Source organism: Ascidiella aspersa, chromosome 1, assembly GCF_963924565.1.
Source record: "Ascidiella aspersa chromosome 1, kaAscAspe10.2, whole genome shotgun sequence".
Taxonomy (NCBI): Eukaryota; Metazoa; Chordata; class Ascidiacea; order Phlebobranchia; family Ascidiidae; genus Ascidiella; species Ascidiella aspersa.
Genome location: NC_139447.1, coordinates 28,087,668 through 28,109,301, shown reverse-complemented (window position 1 = coordinate 28,109,301; position 21,634 = coordinate 28,087,668). Strand labels below are relative to the sequence as shown.

Genomic DNA, 21,634 nt, shown 5'->3' with positions numbered 1-21,634 from the left:
AGGTTTTCTTATTTGACTATTACAGGTTTTTTTCAAATTGCATTTGTTTAGCACATTGTCAGCAAACTTTTTGTCGCGGCCCCAAGTACTCTTTTCAGAGCTATTGAAGGCCCGCTTGATTTTGCTCTGACAAGGTCTTATTTGCTGGATTGGTGGTGGAAAGAGCCAGCCGCATGTCATATTGAGTATCAAAGACACTGCGCTGCTTTTTCTTCAGAAGTAACATTGTTAAAAAATCCATATTTACAACGTTATGTTAATTGGAAGGGCAACAGCAATGGTATGACAATTTCATTAAGCTTAAAAAGCAGGTTGGGAACCCCTGGTGTAAAACATACTATATTTTTCAATTACCTTCAGTTTGAGTTGGCAAAATAAATAGCACGACGGATTCCCAGGACCACATTTGGCACGTGGGCCTTTCCAAGCTGAGCCAATTAAAAAACTCCTTTGTCACACCAACTTTTAAAATGAAGTGCAATGAATGTATCGGTACGACTGTCACGCAGCCCAGAACTTCATTATACCACTAAGCCAGTGGTTCTTAACCAGGGTTCAATGCAGCTGTTTCAAAAGTTCGGCGAGAACGTCCTCTGAAACATAAATGCTGTTAATCGTAAGCTAAACGTGAATCCCTTTTATGTTCCAGGGTGTCACGTAACATTATAAATTGAAAGTTTGGCCAATTTAACCTATATAAATGCAAGTTTATCTAAGTTGCAAGTTCTAAAAGACTCCTAGAAGCTTAAATGTCGATTCAACTAACAAAATAATAGGATGTGTGACATACGAAACTTTACAATCATTCACGAAAAGAATAATGCAAATAGGCAGCGCTGTAGTTACTTGACTCCAATAATTAGTTTTGTAATTAAAACGTTTTTTGTGAAAAAATGCGTGTTAATTTTAAAGCAATTGATTTGACTTGCTATAAAAAGAGTGGACTTGCTTGGCTGGAATGAATTGTTTACAACACTGCAAATTAAATAATGTTAGGTTGGCTCATAATAATTTTGTCACGGGCCTGTTATGGAATACTAATTACAGAAAACAGCCTATAGTATTTGAGGTAGTAACAACATTACCTGTCTATAGGAATGTAAGATGGCTTTCAGTACAGTTGGGGGTATGGTCCAGGTTGGAAAGTTAGCACCTTCAGCTCCGGTCACAGCCGCGCATTTTATAGAAAATATGTTCAGCCGTATTTAAAACGTTTGTCGAGTTCTGCGCATTGCTCTAATAGTGAGCATACAAAAGACCTACAAAATAACATTATCTAAATCAGAAAAATCAAAGTACCATGGTATTAACACCAACGATATAAAAAAGCCAAATATGCAGTAATAACCCCGACAGAAGAATATATATAATCGTCCGAATAAGTCGTAGTTAACCTGTCGAAATAAGTCTTAAATTTACCGGAATAATGCCTAAATGGACAAAAAACACCTAAAACAGTAGGAAGAGGGTATGGGACGATTGGAGGACACCTGTCTGGCACCGGGCGTTTTGATGTCGACGTTTGGGTGCCCAGTTTGGACAGCGCAGTTGGGGTGTCGCTGTTTTGGCACCGGATGGTTTGTCCCTGTTTGGGGTTAGGGTTAAAATGATTAGGGGAGTTAATGCTGAAGTTAGGGTGTAGGCCTTTTTCTGGTCATATAGGTCTTTTCCAGGGGGTGTAGTGTAGGTCTTTTTTCCGATTTAGACGTTATTTAGTTGTTATTTCGAGCTGTCTTTTATTCAGACGCTGATTTTGTTCTAATTCGGTCTTAATGCTGGATTCCGTCTAATAGTGCTTTAACTCATGTCGATTTTATACTTTTTCGGTGGGCAAAGCAGGGGCGTAAAGTGCCGATGAAGAAATCAGCAAATTTGCTGAAATCCATTGATACATATTAAGGAATTAATTCAACTATTTATCTTTAGCTAATGGTCTTTAGTTACGAGTAATAAGGCGATGAGACGAGAGCTAACGGCTACTTACAAGTTCTTGTATCTGACTTCAAAGGAGTAGACCGTAAAATACCTGTCCTTAACTACTTCTTGTACTGAGACAAAGTCACTTCACTGAGATATTGCTTGTTGAGTATATCCACAAATCCCAGAAATACACGGTAAGGTAAAGCGGGGATTCTATCCACTACTAGTCTATAAGACGTATATATTAGAACGCATAAAATAGAATCCCCTGCGAAACGCTGAAAACGCACAGTTCGGCGTTTTGGTCACGCGTCAGTTGACAACGGTCACTGTGTGACGTCAAATTAGGCAATATCGAGTAATATTGCCTATTAAAGGATACACTATCCAACTTTTTAAATATTTACCTGCGCACTGCACCCGCACATCAACCCAAAATCGCGCAGTGCTTTAAGTATTCTATGAACGCTGTAAGTTTAATGTAATTTCGCAACTTACAACTTTTGGTAGCTTGGTGGTTTATTTTCAGCCGCGCATTTTTCACCTGCAAAGCATCTCCCCCGCGCAATATCCAAAGTTTCCAATCTGGGGTATGGTTAGATCACCCCAATGAGATTCTCTTTGGATCACCCTAATTTTAAAGTCACCTAATAGCAAGATAATGTTAAGGTGTCATATTTTATTTATTATATAAACCCTATTATGTATAAATGAACTTCGAAACTTGAGGTACTCTGTAATCTCTCGTCACACACACTATTGCGGTTTTGACTAATTTGATTAAGCTTTTTCCAAAGAAACAACGCGACGTAAAAAGAGCGACACGCGACATATTCGTAGTAGGTTATTTATTTATGCAATTTCTATAGACTTGACTTACACCAATGCGATAAAAAAAACGAAGGTTTGTGTGATTGTATTGTACTTTTAGTAAACAACTTTCTTTAAAACAATTCCAATCCAACTGATGAAACATGAGTTTGCAAATGGGCGAAAATGTGTTTCAAGCTGAGAAAATCTTGAAAAAGCGACATCGTAAGGTGAGAATATTCAATGTTTACAAGGAAATGTAAAAAAAAATATGTTAGAGCTCTTAAAGTCTCAAATTACCATGCTCTTATACCAGTTTGGTTGTATATTTGCCTTGCATAGTTTGGTATCCTTTAACAACAAGATGTTGTTTGGCTAACCATTGGCATTGCACCACACCATTTAGGTGTGCTAAATTTAACTACCATAAATTTATCGAAGTATATGGCGATGGTCTATAATCTTATCACCTTTTTTACAGTAACGAAACAAGTTGTCAAAGTTGAAGAATTAAATATGGGAGAATAAATACAATAATCCACTGAGTCTAACCCAAACCCTAACATAAACGATTTGCTTTGGACAAATAGTTGTATGGTATATTCCAGACCAGCGCCCATTATACATATCTCACGACTTAAAGTATAGTTCATATTAGCAGCCTTAATGCTGATTAAACTTTAGAAAGTAATACATTATATATATTTAAAAAAATTCTGGTTTTTCTCAGGGTATAGTTGAATATTATGTGAAGTGGAAGGATTGGTCATTAAAGTAAGCAGTGATAAAAGCTAATAAAAATATTGTCTTGGCTTCATAGAAGCTTCTAAAAGTTTTATAGTTGTATAGTAACAAAATTGTAGAAATTCATTTAACCTCACATGACTTTTAGGCACTGTACGTGGGAGCCGAGGGAAAACATTCTAGATGGAAGCTTAATACACTTTTTTGACATGCAGTAAGCTTTATTCTATTTTAAAGGCCTAATTAAACTTTGCATTATTAGGTATGAATAGTGATTTAATAAACAACCATATTATGCAATTAGTAAATAAAGAAAATAATAATTAATTTTAGAGAAAAAGAACATGCAGCTGCTGGATCTAAAAAAAGAGGTAGAAAACCAAAGCGCCCAAAAAACCAAGTACTTTTTTGTTTATTAAAAATGAAAACTAAAAAGTTTGGTTTTAAAATGTTGCTCTACTTTGCAGATGCTAGCCGCACAGCCTACAGACCAAGACAGTTTGGCTGTGGTTTTGAGCGAACCTGTACCGGTGACATCAAATCTAGAAACCTTGCATCCAATTAATATTGAAACAGTGGATGTGAAACCCAGCCCCTTAACTGTTAGCACGACTTGTGACACGGCTCAGTCTGACAACACAAACACATTCATTACATCAACCATAGGTGCTAATGAGGAAAGCAATCTAAATGGTGATACAGAACCATTCCATGCAGTTACATCACCTTGGGATAAAATAAAAATTTCAAAAAAGCCAAAAGCCTCGGTACAGCGAAGAACTTCACTTAATTTACCTGGCAAGCGACCAGTTGGAAGACCTCGCAAGATATCAAACCACACTTTTGGAAGTGAATATTCAAATCAAACTGATCTGGAATTATATTCTGAACAAAATGATGTTATGTCCAGTTGGAATGCAAGCGAAATTCTAGTCACTGACGTTAATATAAATTCAACTTCTGTTACATTTTTGGAGTGTGCAAACAAAAATGGTTTTCTTTCATGAAAAATCCTGGTTTGCATTGTTTGTTAAATGTTTTCATATTGTTCATCTCATTTAAAATACACAAGCTTTTAAATAAATTTATTTTTGTCGTTGATAAAGAAAAGGTGAAACAAAATTTAATGCTTTTGTGTGAAAAATTTTCCCAGAAAGTCTGTTGGCTCTTCAATAGCAGTATCATGTTGAAAAAGACTCTTTATGTGACAAGCTTGTTTCCACATTTTAAGAGTTTCTTGGAGATCCATTTGCCCCTACAAAATAAAAAACACATTTATTTTTTTTTTCCTAGTTTACTTTGTGGTAGGTTTAAGAAATTATATGTAGATGTATGAATAAACCGACTGTTGTATACCATCATTACAAAATTAAATAATTCTATTCATTAACTATGTAGTACCATTCGTTACAGTATTTCATTTGTTTAAAAATAAGGTGCTGGTTAGTTGCCAACCAAAAAAAAAAAAATGACGGACATGCCACTGAGAAGGTATGAACTTACAAGTTTTGTTTGGTTTTTCGTGGTATTGCAATTACTAGACTTGAATAGTATCACCTAGGCATAAATACAGATTTAACAATCATAACAATTAAAAGCACCTTGATGACAAGTAGATCTATTGCACGCACATCTCGTACATGAGAGTTTTTGGTAAATTCTTCTCTTATCCTTTTGTGAACTGTCTCCACAGTGTAGGGCAACTCAAACTGTTGAACTTAAACAAAAAATAATAAAACTCTTATCAATTAGTAGGATTTTATCCCGTAGACAAGTACAATAGTTCAGTCTGCATAGAAATATGTTGATTTAGAACTTTCAACAGTCCAAGCAACAATAGTAGAATAGCTTTATTGGCATGATTGAAAAACATCACAATCAATTTGCAATGAACAATTGTTATAGGTATTTTGCCTAACAAGGGCCTGTCAGTGATGCTATTCGGTGTGGCCAGCAATGATAGAATATTGTTTTTATGGACCATATATATATTACAAAATTTGTGGCGTCTCTTTAACAACCAATTATAATGCAGAAGGGATTAAATGTTAAATAATATGTAAATTTAAGTTATTCCAAAATATATTAAAAAATACAAAAAAACATAAATACTGTAAGAAGTTTTACTTATATTTGGTGTAGCTCGGTACCACTGCTTGTATAAGGTCAGGACCCTTCTTTTAGCCTCCACTGGGTTGGACGATATAACAGGTCGCACAGGCACACCTTTCATTGCCTGGTTTATGCCTCTGCCAACAGCAGACATTTTATTTTGTAATTATACCCTTTCACAAAACCTAATCAAGGTTTTAGACTAAACAAAAATCTAGAACAATTTAGCATTGTCAGTTGTATGTGAGTAACTGTGTTTTACACAATATTCGTAGTCGATATGCTTTTTGGCCGCTGGTCTAGAACCACAATTATTAAATCAACGCACAATATTTGTGTTAGGGTGCGAGTTAGCGTTTGTGGGTGGGTCAAGGGTTATTATATTCATTATTTAATAATAATACTTGACCCATCCTAAACCAAATAATGTGCGTTGTGGTAGGATTGTAGACCAGCGCTGTTTTTTGAAATGTTGTCTTAAAAACCACTTCGTACAACACACACCACACATAGGTGTTAGTAACAACAACTTCGTACAACACACATAGGTGTTAGTTGTTTTTCTACCCTGGCCTTGCCTGCATCAAATCCTTCTGTGATCAGCTGATTTCGATTAGTAAAGGCTCGCGGTGTAGTATTATAGTTTTTCAGTATGAATTATGGGATTAAATCGCAATTGGCACCCTTGTGAATAAATGTTTTAGCTGCTTCGTACCATTGTGATGATAATAGTAAGGACTTTAGAAGTCACGTCGCGCTTCAGTTGTCGCGGGTCGCTTACAGTTGGTTTTGGAGTACGGTGGACAAAGAGGAAACAAATGTTTTTCGTTTGCATCTAGGCAACTTGTAACCAAAACAATACTTGAATCAATGATAGTATATTGCTATTAGTGCCATTTCTTGTTCTGTGATATCGTAAACTGTTTTCCAAATAAACTTTAGGTTATTATATCGGTGCAATAATGTAGGACATTACACTTCATTTCAGAAGCAGATCCAGTTGGGTCATCAGGCCATGGCTCCCTCCAATTACATTTTTTGCCACTTTTTCTTTGAAATTTTTCCTTTTTTCCTACATTTTACCGTTTTAAAGAAATCTATTCAGCCCAAAGACTCCAAGCATACTATGGCAATATGGCATATGTTGCGCCGTGTGAACTCCTTTGTTTTATAAAGTGCATTTTTGGTAAACTAAATTACTGATGCTGTTATTTTGAAACATATGCGAATCTAATTTATGTGCCGTCACGTACCTTTATAAATTGAAACTTTTGTCAATTTTAAAACAAATAAAGGCAGTTTTTCGCGCTTGACTCGATTGTACTGGATTCAGCAGCAATATCCGCACGAGTGCGCTCTAGAACAACAAGTAAGGGTAATTTATTTACGACGTTATATAACTTTGTAACGTCGATTTTTTATGGCCACCACACAAACAAAAGTCCTGGATTAAAAAAGTTTTTTTTTTTTTTTAGAACTGACTAAGACTGATCAAAATAAAGATTATGTGAGGGATTAGGCGAAAAAATATTTGTACGTCATACGACAAATGGAAATTTCAACAAAACATCACGACGATTTCGGCAAACAAGTTGTAAGGGCATTGGCCCCACAGGCAGAGCAAATCGAGCAAAAGCATCAGACCATGCCCTCCAAGACTATATTTTTGCAAACTTTTTTCGTAAGTGCATAGTTAGCATAGTATTCGCTTAGCGCAAACTTCTAATTCGTTTTACTTTATTTTTGCCAGTTTTAAGAAGGCTTACTGTATATCTATTAGTCCAAAGGTGCTACGTATATATAACATGTTGCGTCGTGTAAACCGCATAAACTCCTTGTAATATCACCATTGGATCGTACAGAACACTGTACACTTTTAATATTTAACTGAATAAACGCACTGCGATGTTTTCTGTGCTTCTTGCGAAGGTTTTGCGTGATTTCTGTAAAGCTTTTTTCGACAAAATCACCTTGATAATTTCTATTATATCAAGTAAATACTGAACGTGTGCTCAGGGCGTAATGCAGGGTTGGCCTTAATGCAGGTTTGGCCCGTTCGCCAATGCGAGTACAAATCGCTCCTGGCGAGTGCTGATTGACACCCACTCGCCCGACTGGCGAGTGGCTTCGGCGAGAAGTTTAATTAGTTGGTGTAGGACAACTTGTGCTAAGCACCAGTACTAAGCGAAATATTACTTAGAGCAAGTTATTTTCCTAAAAATTAAGACGCAAATACATTCAACACTATACAAATAATAGGGTTAATCGAAGTCACGTTCGAAGCTCGTAATAAAGACTCTTTGTCCCGTTTAAAAAAAAACGTTTTCGGGCAAACAATCAAAGACGTTATTCCTGCAGTAGCAAACAGTTATAAGGTTTATCGTTTAACTTGAACATTGTTAATTTTTAAATGTTTAACCCAGTCGTTGACGCCTTTGGAAAAGTTTTTTGGACTTGCGATGTACCCAGGATAATAATTCTACTTTTTTGGATTTATTTAATTGTTTGTATTACTAAATTAAGAGCAATTGCTACAGTTTTTGCTAACAATAAGTTCCAATAGAAATATCTTCTAATAATGGCGTTTCGTTTGCGGCGCGAAGCAACCTGCGGTAAAACGTCCTTTAAACACAGAAAAACCAGAATATGAAAAAAAGAGAACGCGAGGATTTTTAGAAAAATGGAAAACAGGCCGGCCGTGGCTACTAAATTGTCAGTGTTATTTTTTTCACTAAAGATTGTTAAAAATATTTCGTTAAAACATTGTCTTAAGCGTAAACTGCTTTATGGGTCATTAATTTGTTCATCCGTGCTTGGAAATAAACAACCAGACGGCATAAAAACTATGGTTTACGTAGAAAAAATACAAAACAGAATAACGATAACCAAAGAAATTACCGCGCTAGGACGAAAATTTGCAGACGGCATGCCAACAAATTTGGCGAGTGTTATTTCGTCTGGGCGAGTGCCGATTGATTGCCGCTCGCCCAGCTGGCGAGTGTAAATTTTTGCTTAGGAACAACCCTGTAATGTATTCTTACAATATAAAAAAATAAAAAAATGGTAATTGATATCAATTCAACGAAAAAAATGTTTGCGCTTTGCGTAGAACGCGTTCGACCGGGAACGGGAATTTTTTTGAGGTTACTTGTGTCACATTGTTACGTTAGGAAGTAACTTTGTGGCGTAATCTCTAAAAACTTTGATGTCCACCAAACAAATATCCTACGCCCGTGCCATGTTGTAGGTTTATCACTATGAACAATTTATGATAACAATGCATTTGACAATAACCGCTTGCAGGCGCTCGTGCTCAATTTCATCACCTTTGTTTCACCCTGATAAATAGTCTTTGGCAAACTGGCGTGTAGTAGGCTGTTTAAACGACCACACGATTTTGTCTAATTTAAATTGGCGATGTCGAGTGGAAGCTATATAATTATGTAGATAATTCAACACAAAAACATTTATATATATTTACAAATTTAACTTTATTTCCGCACAGAATTGAGTAGTCATGCAGCATTATACGAACAAGTTTTCAACTTTATCTATTTTATCCCTAATTGTTATTCCTCGACCATTGTACATAACCAGGCTCGCGTGGCATTTTTCAAAATATTTATTCCGATCCCTTCAAACTATTAAAGCCAGTAACTTGGTTTGGCCAGTCAAAATACGTAAAGTAGCACTTCCGCGAGCGTCGACAAAATGACGCAGCAACATAGCGGCGACGAGCAACTTTCGAAGCGTGATCTTACTCAACCACTGCAATGAACAATCACCGCCTTCCTTATATTAATAAACAGTATATCTTTTCATAATATGCCATAATATGGGTAGGTAGTGCCTATATTGTTGTGTATAGCAGTGGTAATAGACGAATCAGCGCTGCGTTAAATGTAAAAGGATACAATTCTTGGTTTTCCAAACTGTGATCAAAGTCATTTTATAGTAATCAGGAATAGAGAAAGAATGATGAGGACTGATCGATTTAAAAATATTCAGTTTGTTTAAAGTAGCCTAATACACCAAAACAAAATAACGAAGTGACGAATCAATGAGGTGTTATCACAGTTACGATCTTAAGAAAGATAGGGCGAAACTATAACTATACTTAAGCGATTGTAGAAATAGCCATGGTGAAAAAAAACACAAATAATTTCAACAGAAAAATTGTGTGCCGATTCGTAACGAAATAGCTGCCAAAAAACTATCGTGTCTCACGTTATAAGGAAGTTATTCGTAATCCTTAAGGCAGGAGTCACCAATGATATCTATATACAGTTATCAATACTTCATTAAGGAAAATGTTTGTCTGACCCTTCATGCAAAAAGTTTGGTCATCCTTCCCTTAAGGACTGTAAAATTCTAATTGCTTATTGAAACTCGAGATGGTCTCATAATAAAGAATGCACTGAGTGTAGCAAAATGTATTTTGGCCAAGTCGAATTATCCCAGGTTATGAAGTCATTAAAGGGCCATACATTGAAATGCTACGTAAAATGTCCAATTTAGCGCACTGCAGGTACTTAGGTGTATAACTACATATGGAAGTACACCAAACAATTGTAAATCATTATTTTGTCAATCATATGATGTCACCAGTTTTAAATATGTTGATCAAAGTGAATTAACCATTTAGACTTCACAAAACTCGTCATAAAAGAGGATGGTTTTACAAAAACGTCGCGAACATACGGGGAAGCGTTAATTTTGAGACGCAAATCACAATTAGTTAAAGGTTGTTCGCAAAAAATACATTGTAATTTATTTTTTCATACGTTTTATATCATTTATGACTTTACAAGCAGCTTTACGAAACTCGATTTATACGCAGTAATTGCACAACGATTTGCACACCTTGTATAGGTGCAAAATGCATGAGTTGAAAGGCGCCTATTTTTATTTTATTGGTACGGTATGTTGCATAAACGTTGTTGTCTAAGAACGCATTTTAGGAGATAATATTAGTGACGCAGACTGATCACATATAATGTAACATTCCTACCCATCAAAATTAACAGTTGATTACAGTGACGTAAAAATTACGTAATGCTACGTATCATCAATTTACCAAATGAATGTTGTGTGTTTAAATAGATTAGGTTTCCGTATATGTGCCATTCCTAAGTCTCTGCGAAATTGCACATTTTATGTCATTCATAGCACTTCTTGGTACATGACGCCTTAATACCTTTATAACTTCGACCCATCAGCAAAATGCTTCTAACGTGTTTGACATATTATTCTGTCTAGTGGCCTAAATAAATATTTGCAGTGCGATATATACTGTGGCTGGCATATTTTCGCGTGCCTCGCTAATTTCGGTTGCCTTGTTCGGTGATTCACATTGCGAGGTAAAAAAATTAGCGCTTAATTCCATTAAAGAAAGGCGAAGCTTATCCCAATATTAAGGATACAACCTGGTCTTAACTAAACTTCGTATTGCATAGTGTAATAGTGTAAAAGCCCCAGAGTGTATTTTATAAGTTGTGAAATATAAATTTGCGGCAAAAATTCACCAACGACCTTCGATATACAAAAAGCGTGGTGTAGGTTATTTTTCAATTTAGACCTCAAATCAGCATGCATTCCAGAAGTTGTTCTTCAGGCGTGGATCATGGATTTTATTTGCATGGTTCATAAATTTATTTCAGTGAACTTACGTCTAAACTTGGCATTACAAATTAGTACGCTTAGGAACATCACAGAGCTCGTTTATTTTTATTTTTTTATTTTTTAAGTTTTAGGTTAGAAAGGTGTTACTCTTAGTACAACAGCTACATTACAAATATGTTAACCATTCGCGTTAAGCGAAAAAAACGCTTATAGTTGTAATGAGACGCACGACGCCTTTCGCCTAAAACGACTTTACTAAAATGGACTGAGGCATTTATGAAACATAATTCAGAAAGGTTCGACTAATTAAACCAATTCTTTGACTCAGCGTAGTCGATGCTTTTAGTTAAAATATATTCCGAGAAACACAATAAGACACTACATGTCGGAAAATGTAACTGTTTTTTTGCAGAAGTCTCTTATAGTAGGCCTAAATGCAATAATCGAATTTATTATTATACCGACATTATTGCATGTTCTGGTTCTCTCATACAATGACTACTCACAGATTGCTGAAACTGGTGATTTTTTCCCTGATTTGCCGCATAACAAATTGTGATAGCACAATTACGCCGAGTACAATGACAGAAAGTACCGGCGGAACTCAGTCAAATTCACGTAAGCCTATGTTTAATTGTTTTAACCGCCTCGTGCCTCTGAGTCCAGCGATTGCTGAAGGCCACACTTTGGTAAACGTGCTAACTTGATAACCTAATAATGTATTGTTTATTGTGTCCTGTGTATTGCAAGTCTTCTTTATATTATGTTAGTTTTGCGTTAGTTTTATTTGCTGTAGGCTGCACTGTCGTCAATCATAGACGCTCAAACGAATTTGTATGGCTAGTATACTTTTTTTCGCCTTGCGCAAAACTAACATCATTACAGTTAGGGTTAGTTCGGATATCAATAATTTTTACTATCCGGATAACAGATATATCCGTATATTTGGAATTTATCTAACCGGTTAACCGGATGATAACTGCTAAGTGAGACAATCGATTTCACGAGGTTTGCATGGAAAATGGATTGTAAAATCACGCAAATTTAATGTTCACTGCTTCTGCAACGCCCTCCTTATAAAACACAATGCATCAATTGTGGAATCCTGTAGACGGGACCGGAGTTTTGTAACAAAGAGTCCACATGCACTGAATGCTCTTTCTGCTTTGATTCTTACCATTTCTAAATTAACGGAGTCTGAATCATAGTGCAGGTTTAAGTTCATGTATCTTCTGCTTCTTGTGCTTGTATATTCATTGAGGGTGACAGAACGGAATTTTCCAGTCTCTTTTTTATTTCAATCATTTCCTTTGTATCGCTTTTCAGTGTTTGGAGAAATGTCATGATAATACTTCTGACATTTTGCACCGTTTGTGGTATCTTGTATCCTCTTGCTAAAAATGCTCGTCCCAGTTGCTTATTATAGTGTTGAAAGAAATCCTGTCCACAGCTGCTAGCTCTGCAACAACCCTCTCCAGCGACTCTTTGGTTGGCTTAAAATAGTTTTCAATCGTGCTAGCACCTGCGGAACATTTGTTTGTGTTTTCCAATGAAACTTGAACGCTTTTATGTTTTAAACCAAGGTGGTTTTTCATTGCTCCTGTAGATCCACCTTTACAAGAAATCGTGTTTTCACAGGTTTCACATTTTGCCCTTTTACCAGTTCTTGAGCGTAGAAAGTAGGCCCAGACTGGATTGTCACTTTTGAAACGTTTAAATTCCATCTCTTAAATTTAGTCATTTCAAACTAGGTTGTAGTCAAAGCTTTTCAACTGACACTAAACAGACTTTACCTTGCCATGAGAATGCGGCAGGGCTGCCACTCTCAAAATTAAAAAAACACGAGATTGGACCATAAAAAACCACTAGATCCGGAGAAAAAACACTAGATTGTTATCGCGGCGACATATTGCCTTTTTTGATGTTGATTTAACATCTCCACGTTTAATCAATGTAAAAACATACTATTTTTTAAGTCTGTGTGTCATAATTGCGTTATTAAAGCTACTGTTTGCTAAATATACACAACAAAAGCTCTGCTTTTATTACCATTTTTTGTTGAATATTAAGGCACCTACTTAAAAAAATGTAGCAACAGTGGTTTTGAGTTTGGCAGTATTATTCTTTTATGCTTAACACTGTTTTTGTACGGTACATTAAACGCCACTTGTGTTTGGTTGTTTTAACTTTATATAGCAAGCTTGGCATATTGCTGAATATCTATGAGTCTTGTCTGGTTTCAGTCAGGCTTTAAACTGTCATTATTCAACTAATTTACGGTAAAAAAGGCGATAAAAACTTGTTTTTTCGTGGTGGAGTTACGTCACACTCCGACTATGATATCAATTGAACTGTAAAGTACAATAAAAGGCCTGGGGGCAGTTCTATTCACTATAAATGAGTATAACTGACCCTGGGGGTCCTAGCCAGAGATTGCCAAAAATTCCTCCCTAAAGGTCGACTTTTTGAAAGAATTTTTTTTTTTTTTTTTGCCGGCTAATTTATCAGCTTTACCTATTGCCCTACCTAGACCTACTCCTTCCTCTCACTCCCCTCTTCTCCCTTTAGCACCTTTGGTTGGCAAGTGGTGATTAAATAGGCCCACACCCTACAGTGCAGCACTACAGCTGTACAAACTTCTAAATATAGTCTGCTACCCGACACTAACAGTAATCAGTATAGAAACTTGTTATTAACAAGCATCGATACATTTGATTTAAAAAAGGGAATTTTTCATTCACTTTACCATTTTTAACAATGGAAGCCGGGAAATAACATAAAGTTTATTACTCCATTTCAAGATTATAAAAACCACTAGATTCTCCAAGAAAACCACTAAACCACTAGATTATTTCAAAAACCACTAAATCTAGTGGAAAACCACTAGGAGTGGCAGCCCTGGAATGCGGTCTTCTATTAAAATAATCATTCATTATGCTTTCTTTGTGACGTGATAGTAAATTTCACTCGTGCATTTTACGAGTACCGTAGTTGAAAGTATAAGACAATACAAGTGTGAACAAAGGTTTAACTGCGCTCAGCCGGAGTCAGCCTCTACGTAACAAAGAATGTTCAAACTTACTAAAAAGTGTAAAACGCATTAGCAACGATACTCTTTTAGCCGGTTAACCGGCAGAATTATATCCGGATATCAGATAGAAAAAAAAAACTGCGGTTAATCGGTTAACCGTTATCCGGATAATCCAACCCTAATTACAGTACTTGCCAACGTTCGAACGTAGTGTTATGCCTATATTTCATTACGTGATAAAGTAAGAAACAAGTGTTTCTAAAATTATTTGTCTTATTTGGGGTCCATATATCAAACGAAAAAAGTTATATTGCGTTTTGTTTACCGTCTTTTTAATATGAACATAACATAAAAAGTACGACCATATATCAATGAAAATTTTTGCAACTTTAAAGTAAATGAACGATAAAATATATCGCGGTTCTGGAAAGTGTTGTTTTAATAGGTTTTCACTAAAGACTAACGCCCTGACCCCTTTTCAGTAAAATTGATTCAGTTTCAGAAAAATGTTTCTATAGAGCAGTGGTTTCAACCTTTTTTATACCGCGACCCATTTTGACAACCCAACGAACATGTATTTAAATGTTCATAGCTTGTAAGATACTATATTTTATTTGTGACATCATGCCCAAATATTTCCCGTGACAATAACTGTTATTGTGATGTAATAATTAGTTCTTTGTCACAACGGTTAATTTTTTGCAGTACTGGAAAGAATTGTTTAGATTGTGATTTCGGTATTTAATGAGTCTGAGGATAAACATAATAATAGTCTATCTCGCAACTTGCTTCCCGGCTGCTCACTGTTGGAACGTTCACTAATATCAATACAGTTATTTTGGGGGGGCAATTGATTGGCATTCTTGTAATAGTGATTGGTATTTAATTGTCGTCTTCGCGACCCCCAGAGAAAATGCAAACGACCCACCCGGGGGTAGCGACCCCCAGGTTGAAAACCACTGATCTAGAGCAAAAAACTTTCCACGCTTATAGAATGCAGACTTGTAAATTAAAAGTTTTGTCCCATACGCATTTTTTCGCGCACGATTTTGCCAGTTTCATTATCATTCGATTTCACTTGCGCACAACTTCGACGGAAGCAGCAAGTATATGGAGCTTACATATGTCTTTCGACGTTACTTTTTGACTATGCTTTGTGGCGTCATCTTTAAACATTTCATGCCCCGACCAAACGAAAAGCATTGATCCGCCCCTGGCACGCATGTAGCACTGTATGTTGCCCGCAACGAATATGCAAGAAATATTTGTGGCCCGCGTCTTGAACCGCCCTGGTTTGGAACGTATGGTCTATATATGTTTTAAATCGTAAATCATTGATTTAGACTTATTGGGCGACTCGTTGCGTATGCAAATATTGCGATGTTTTAGCTAGTGTCCACCAGGGCAGCGGAGTCGGGACTCGGGACTCGTGACTCGAGTTAGACCGCGTAAAACTACCCGAGTCCCGAGTCCGACGTGCGCATGCGCAGTATCAATTTTTTAAGTGTTAAGGCGGCAAAATGTAAGTTGTAAAAGTGTAATAGCAAATGGTGAAATATTTTTTAACCGTGTAATGCGGGTGGATCAATTATGACACCAATATAAGTGGATTGCAGAAAATCCACCTTAATTTATAGTTGCGTAAATGGGTAAAATCGGGCTCGGGGTGTTTTTAACCGACTCCGCAGCCCTGCTGTCCACGACCTTACTCTGACACAGTTTGTAAAACTTTCGGGTACTTCCCCTAAAGTGTAATTGTTGTAATTTAAAAAATTCTCCACGATGGCGGGAAATTTAGATTAACCTGCAATTTTGTAATATTTTCTGCTTCAAACAAAATACCATAAACCTAGTAAATAAACGACAACATTGATCAATACGAATTTTAATCCATAGCGTCCGAAGATCACACCCAGTGTTCTCTATCAGGTCAGGTTTTCAAGTTTTGCAATATCTTTCAATATCACAAAACTTGTTGTCTTTTGTTACCAAATTATTTGTCTTCCAAGAAATATTCTTGCAATCCTAAACCGTAATGAATGTCGAACGTATAAAACAACATGTGGATTAGCTAGTAAATATTTATCTTTTTAGTTACAAGACCACAAAGTTTTCAAAGAGACACTTTCTTACGAAATGATAAATCCAGACAAAGTAGCATTTCTCTCATTGCTTAGCAAAATAAGCAGAATTGAAATGAAGCATACCTACTCAACTGAATGGCGATAGACTTTCCTGTGAATATATATTAGAAATTAGCACACAGTTGAGCCGCTTGACTTTTCCTATTCAGTTCCAATTTGAGAATTGTTATTTCAACACCAGTTTATACAGTTTCGGTTCAAACAAAATATAAGTTGCCTTAAATCTGAAATTCTCAAGGTTTTTTTGTTTTTATTGTTTTAAGAACAGCTTTAGCTTTACTTTTTCAGATTTTTTATATCATTTCTTATATGTAAGAATACTTATTTTCATTCAGAGGGATTAGTAAAATTTTAGTTGTTCTAAAAATAAAGTCTAAAACCATAGAATTTTAGGTTGTTTTTTAATTTGTGGATTTGTTTAAAAAATACCATGAAAATTGCTTAAATTCAATTGTTTTAACACAAAAGCCTAATTTTGTTTGCAACCACTGGTATTCCAGGGGTAGCTACACAAATATCCGAGTTAAGTTTGGTTAATGCCATGCACTTATTTAAAACATTCCTTTTATTGATGTAAAAACATTCCTTTTAATCAATTTCATTGATTTCTAATATTTGAATCACAATAAATTACCTAGTAAAAATGATTTAATGTGTTAATTTTCCTTATTTGAGCTTATAATCATAGTACATTGTACAATTAGGATTACCAAGTTTAACCTTTAACTTTTGTCCTCTACCAACAGCAATTACTTGCCTGAAGCCAGCAATGCTTTCCCGAGGAAATATTTCATGTTCATCAAGATGTGACAACACTCATTGTCCATACAATGGTTTGTGTGACTACCAATGTAATGATGGATACACGCCTGTTGCTAAACTCACTGCATATTGTTTATCCAATGGATGGAGTGAGTCTGCACCAACTTGTCAAGGTACTTTTTTATTCTTGTTTTATTAGAAATCATGGCTTTGTAGTTAAACCAAATCATTTTGAGATGCTTACTGAAATTCTAGGTGTAGTTAAAGCAAAGAGGTCCATCAACTTGATTGAATGCATTTAATAAAAATGATTAATCCAGTGAAATCAATTTCATTATTTCCCTAAATCAAAATTAATTAGCAAGTAAAAAGCATACTTTGCACTCTTTTACCTTTTAAAGTTTACAATAGCCGTACTTTACAACATTTTGATTACCAACTTTGACCTATTAACTGGAAATTTTACTTGCAAACAGCAATTACCTGCCAAAAGCCAACAACATTTCCCCAAGGAAAGTTTTCATGTTCATTAAATTGTAGCAACACTCTCTGTCCATACAATGGTTTGTGTGACTACCAATGTAATGATGGATACACGCCTGCTGCTAAAGTCACTTCATATTGTTTATCCACTGGTTGGAGTGAGTCTGCACCAACTTGTCAAGGTACTTTTGATTTTATTGTTTTGAGAACAGCTTTAGCTTTAAATACTTTTACAGTTGTTTTTATAATTTGTTGTATGTAAGAATACTTATTTTCATTCAGAGGGATTATTAACAGGTTAGTTGTTTTAAAAATAAAGTCTAAAACCATAGATTTTCAGGTTGTTTTTTAATTTGTGGTTTGTTTCAATAAAAAAACATGAAAATTGCTTAAATTGAATTGTTTTAACACAAAAGCCTATTATTTTGATGCAACCACTGGTATTCCAGGGGTAGCTACAGAAAGATGCAAGTTAAGTTTGGTTAACGCCATGCACTTATTTAAAACATTCCTTTATTGATTTAAAAACATTCGTTTTATTCAATTTCATTGATTTATAATGTTTGAATCACAATAAATTACCTAATAAAAATGATTTACTTTAAATTTTTAATATTCTTATAATTCCATTTGCTTTAAGTCAATAAAATTAGAAAAAGCCGAAGTAAAAAATACACATTTTATTTTTTAACTTAAACTCATAAATAACTATTTTTCATTTGTAGTACAAAGATGCTCAACTTTGGCGTTGTCGCATGGATCTGTTGAGTGTGGAAGTTTCAATTGCCGTTACTCTCAGTGTCCACATGATACTGTCTGCACATTTTCATGTTTCAGTGAATACCAAATTGTAGGCGACACATCTGCAACATGCAATTCAGGCACGTGGAGCAATCCAGTTCCTCAATGTCAAGGTATAAATATGCTTTACCTCATTTGTTACATCGTCACGCTCATAACCAAATTGCCTTAGTCACTCCTTGTTACCATCGCCATCCATAGAAAAGGTGAAAAACAAACCTAGTAAAATAAACAACAACACTGATCAATACGAATTTTAATGCATAGCGTCCAAAGATCACACCCAGGGTTCTCTATCAGGTCACGTTTTCAAGTTATGCAATATCTTTCAATATCACAAAACTTGTTGTCTTTTGTTACCAAATTATTTGTCTTCCAAGAAATATTCTTGCAATCCTAAACCGTAATAAATGTAGAACGTATAAAACAACATGTGGATTGGCTAGTAAATATTTAATTTTTTAGTTGCATTCAAAGAGACACTTTCTTACGAAATGATAAATCCAGACAAAGTAGCATTTCTCTCATTGCTTAGCAAAATAAGCAGAATTGAAATGAAGCATACCTACACAACTGAATGGCGACAGACTTCCCTGTGAATATTTATTACAAATTAACACACAGTTGAGCCGTTTGACTTTTCCAATTCATTTCTAGTTTGACAATTGTTATTTCAACACCAGTTTATACAGTTCCGGTTCAAGCAAAATATAAGTTGCCTTAAATCTGAAAATGAAAAAAAAATGAATTATTGAGTTGTAAGTCGTATTAAAATTGAATTGTAATTTGTATTTAAAGTTTCTTGGCAAACTGAAAAGCAAGCAGCTCACTATTAAAATATCTCAAACAATAAAAAGCAACTTTTTATGGGATAAATATTTATTTTTTCCATAAAATTTTAAACATGGCACGACTTTGTAAAATATAATTTGTGGCGTCTTGCTGGAGACAGGTTCGTTTTCAGTTAAGGTTCTCCAAAAAGTTAAGTTCTGGTTGGGATTTTAAAAACATTACCAAAACGGTTCGGTTACGGTTCAGAAAAATGGCCCCAAGAGTTGCTGTGATAATCAAAACTTACATCCACTTGCAGTTGCTTATTAGGTTTATGATTGCATAATGTATAGGCTATTTAAATAAAGAATTTGAATATGTAGTCACACAGAATGAGTAGCTTGTAAACATGTTCTTTGCGATGCATGTGGAGAGTATACCCTAGGAAAGAGCAGGGCACCAATAAATGAAGTTATAAAACAAACTTCTGAAGGCTATTCCAGTGTAATTTTGGTGACTAAGAAATTCTCTTGGTGTAGGACATTATATAGAAACATTAAGCCCAAATACAAACACCAAAAGCAAAAGCTTAAAAGTTGAACTTTGTCAATGGTGGAGAGACAAGCGAAAAAATACAGTTAGTTTCAGTTTTAAATGTATTTTTTAAGTAATGAAATATGTTTGGGTATATTCTTCTTGACTATTCAACAAGTCTAAAAAAATATGACAGCATTAAACTTGTTCCACAGAAAGTATCCTGCTATCAGCAGAAATGGGGCGTATGTGTTATATATAAGCTTGTTTACATTTTACTTGAATGGCCAGAGAGTATTATTGTTTAATTGCTTGTGAAATTGTGTTTTTTAATTGCTTGTGAAGTTATACTCGAACTGTTTGACTTTTTCGGTCCAGCCTAGGTTTGGGTTTTAAGGTTTTTTCGGGAATACGATTCAATTTAGGTTCGGAGCAAATCAAAAGATCCAGTTAAGCTCCGGTTCGACTATTGTTAGTTCAAAACCGGTTCATAAAGTTATGGTTCGGATACAATTAATGTTGCGTTACATCTAAAGATGTAGTTTAATAAATATAGAGATTAATTAGTAATTTTTAACTCGCATTTAATCTAAGTTTCTTGACGTTTTAAAAAGCAACATTTTATTTAATATATATTATTTTTTTCTTAAATTTTGAATAAAACTTGAATCTGTAAAACAACAACTTGTGACGTCATTACAAAGGGAAACTCTATTTTGACAGGTTCGGGTTCGGTTGAAGTTCAGGTAACGCCAAAATATTTGGTTTCAGGTCCGGCTCCTTAAAATCTTAAAAAAACTGTACAATCGCTCACAACCAGTTCATAAAGTTCCGGTTCGACTCCTTGGTTGTGGGAGAGCAAACATAAAGCCCAGCATTGGACAGAGAAAGATTGGCTTGTTAGAAAGACTTTATAAACCAAAAGCTGCAATTTTGATGGCCCCAAGATATGAAATTTGATTTTCTAATTATTTTAGTCACTTGGTCGTATTTTTATGCATAGTGCTTGTATTTGGGGTATATTTAAAATATTTTGAGATATTTTAATGTTAAGTTTAAAGAATCATTACTAAACTTCATTTCTTGTTCTCATCATTTTATCTGATCTGTCATACCATATTGTATTTTGTTGAGGTGCCATGAAAATAAATAGCGATAATTGTATACACATACTTAAAATATTCGAAAAACGATAAATTGTGCTCTATTTTTTTAAACCTTGAATTAAAGTATTTAGCAATATTTGGATAACAAGCTTCTTATTTATTATTTTGTTTTTGGCCCATAGCTATTACTTGCAACAACATTTTCATTTATTTCTCTGAATCAAAATAAGCTACCAAGTAAAAAAAGATTCATTGCACTCTTTTACTTTTTAAAGTTTACAATCACAGAACTTTGCAACATTATATTACCAACTTTGCCTATTTACTGGAAATTTCATTTGCAAACAGCAATTACTTGCCGAAAGCAACCAACATTTTCTCAAGGAAAGATTTCATGTTCATCAAAATGTGACAACACTCATTGTCCATACAATGTTTTGTGAGACTACCAATGTAATGTCGGTTACACGCCTGTTACTAAAGTCACTGCATATTGTTTATCCACTGGTTGGAATAAGTTTCCACCAACTTGTCAATGTTTTGAGAACAGCTTTAGCTTTACTTTTTTAGAATTTTTTTTTTTTTTATTCAGAGGGATTATTAACATTCTAGTTGTTTTAAAAATAAAGTGAAAAACCATAGATTTTCAGGTTGTTTTTTATTTGTGGATTTGTTTCAAAAATACCATGAAAATTAAAAAATTGAATTGTTTTAACACAAAATCATAATTTTGATGCAACCACTGGTATTCCAGGGGTAGCTACAGAAAGATGCAAGTTAAGTTTGGTTAACGC

At 34.9% G+C, this 21,634-nt stretch overlaps 2 protein-coding genes across 2 annotated transcripts; one reads left to right on the top strand and one right to left on the bottom strand.

The window, feature by feature from the left end:
* Positions 1–2,791: 2,791 nt before the first annotated feature.
* On the top strand, positions 2,792–4,725 carry LOC146169246 (uncharacterized). The gene is made up of 5 exons (XM_083388877.1): positions 2,792–2,960; positions 3,461–3,504; positions 3,623–3,688; positions 3,808–3,874; positions 3,942–4,725. Exons 1-5 carry the CDS (start codon positions 2,895–2,897, stop codon positions 4,479–4,481), a joined length of 783 nt encoding a protein of 260 aa, XP_083245003.1. The 5' UTR covers positions 2,792–2,894; the 3' UTR covers positions 4,482–4,725.
* LOC146169245 (NADH dehydrogenase [ubiquinone] 1 alpha subcomplex subunit 6-like) lies at positions 4,534–5,796 on the bottom strand. Its single transcript, XM_083388878.1, has 3 exons — positions 5,602–5,796; positions 5,076–5,191; positions 4,534–4,729 (listed from the first exon to the last, which is right to left on the bottom strand). The coding sequence occupies exons 1-3, from the start codon at positions 5,738–5,740 to the stop codon at positions 4,598–4,600; spliced, it is 387 nt and encodes a 128-aa protein (XP_083245004.1). The 5' UTR covers positions 5,741–5,796; the 3' UTR covers positions 4,534–4,597.
* Between the last annotated feature and the right edge of the window lie 15,838 nt (positions 5,797–21,634).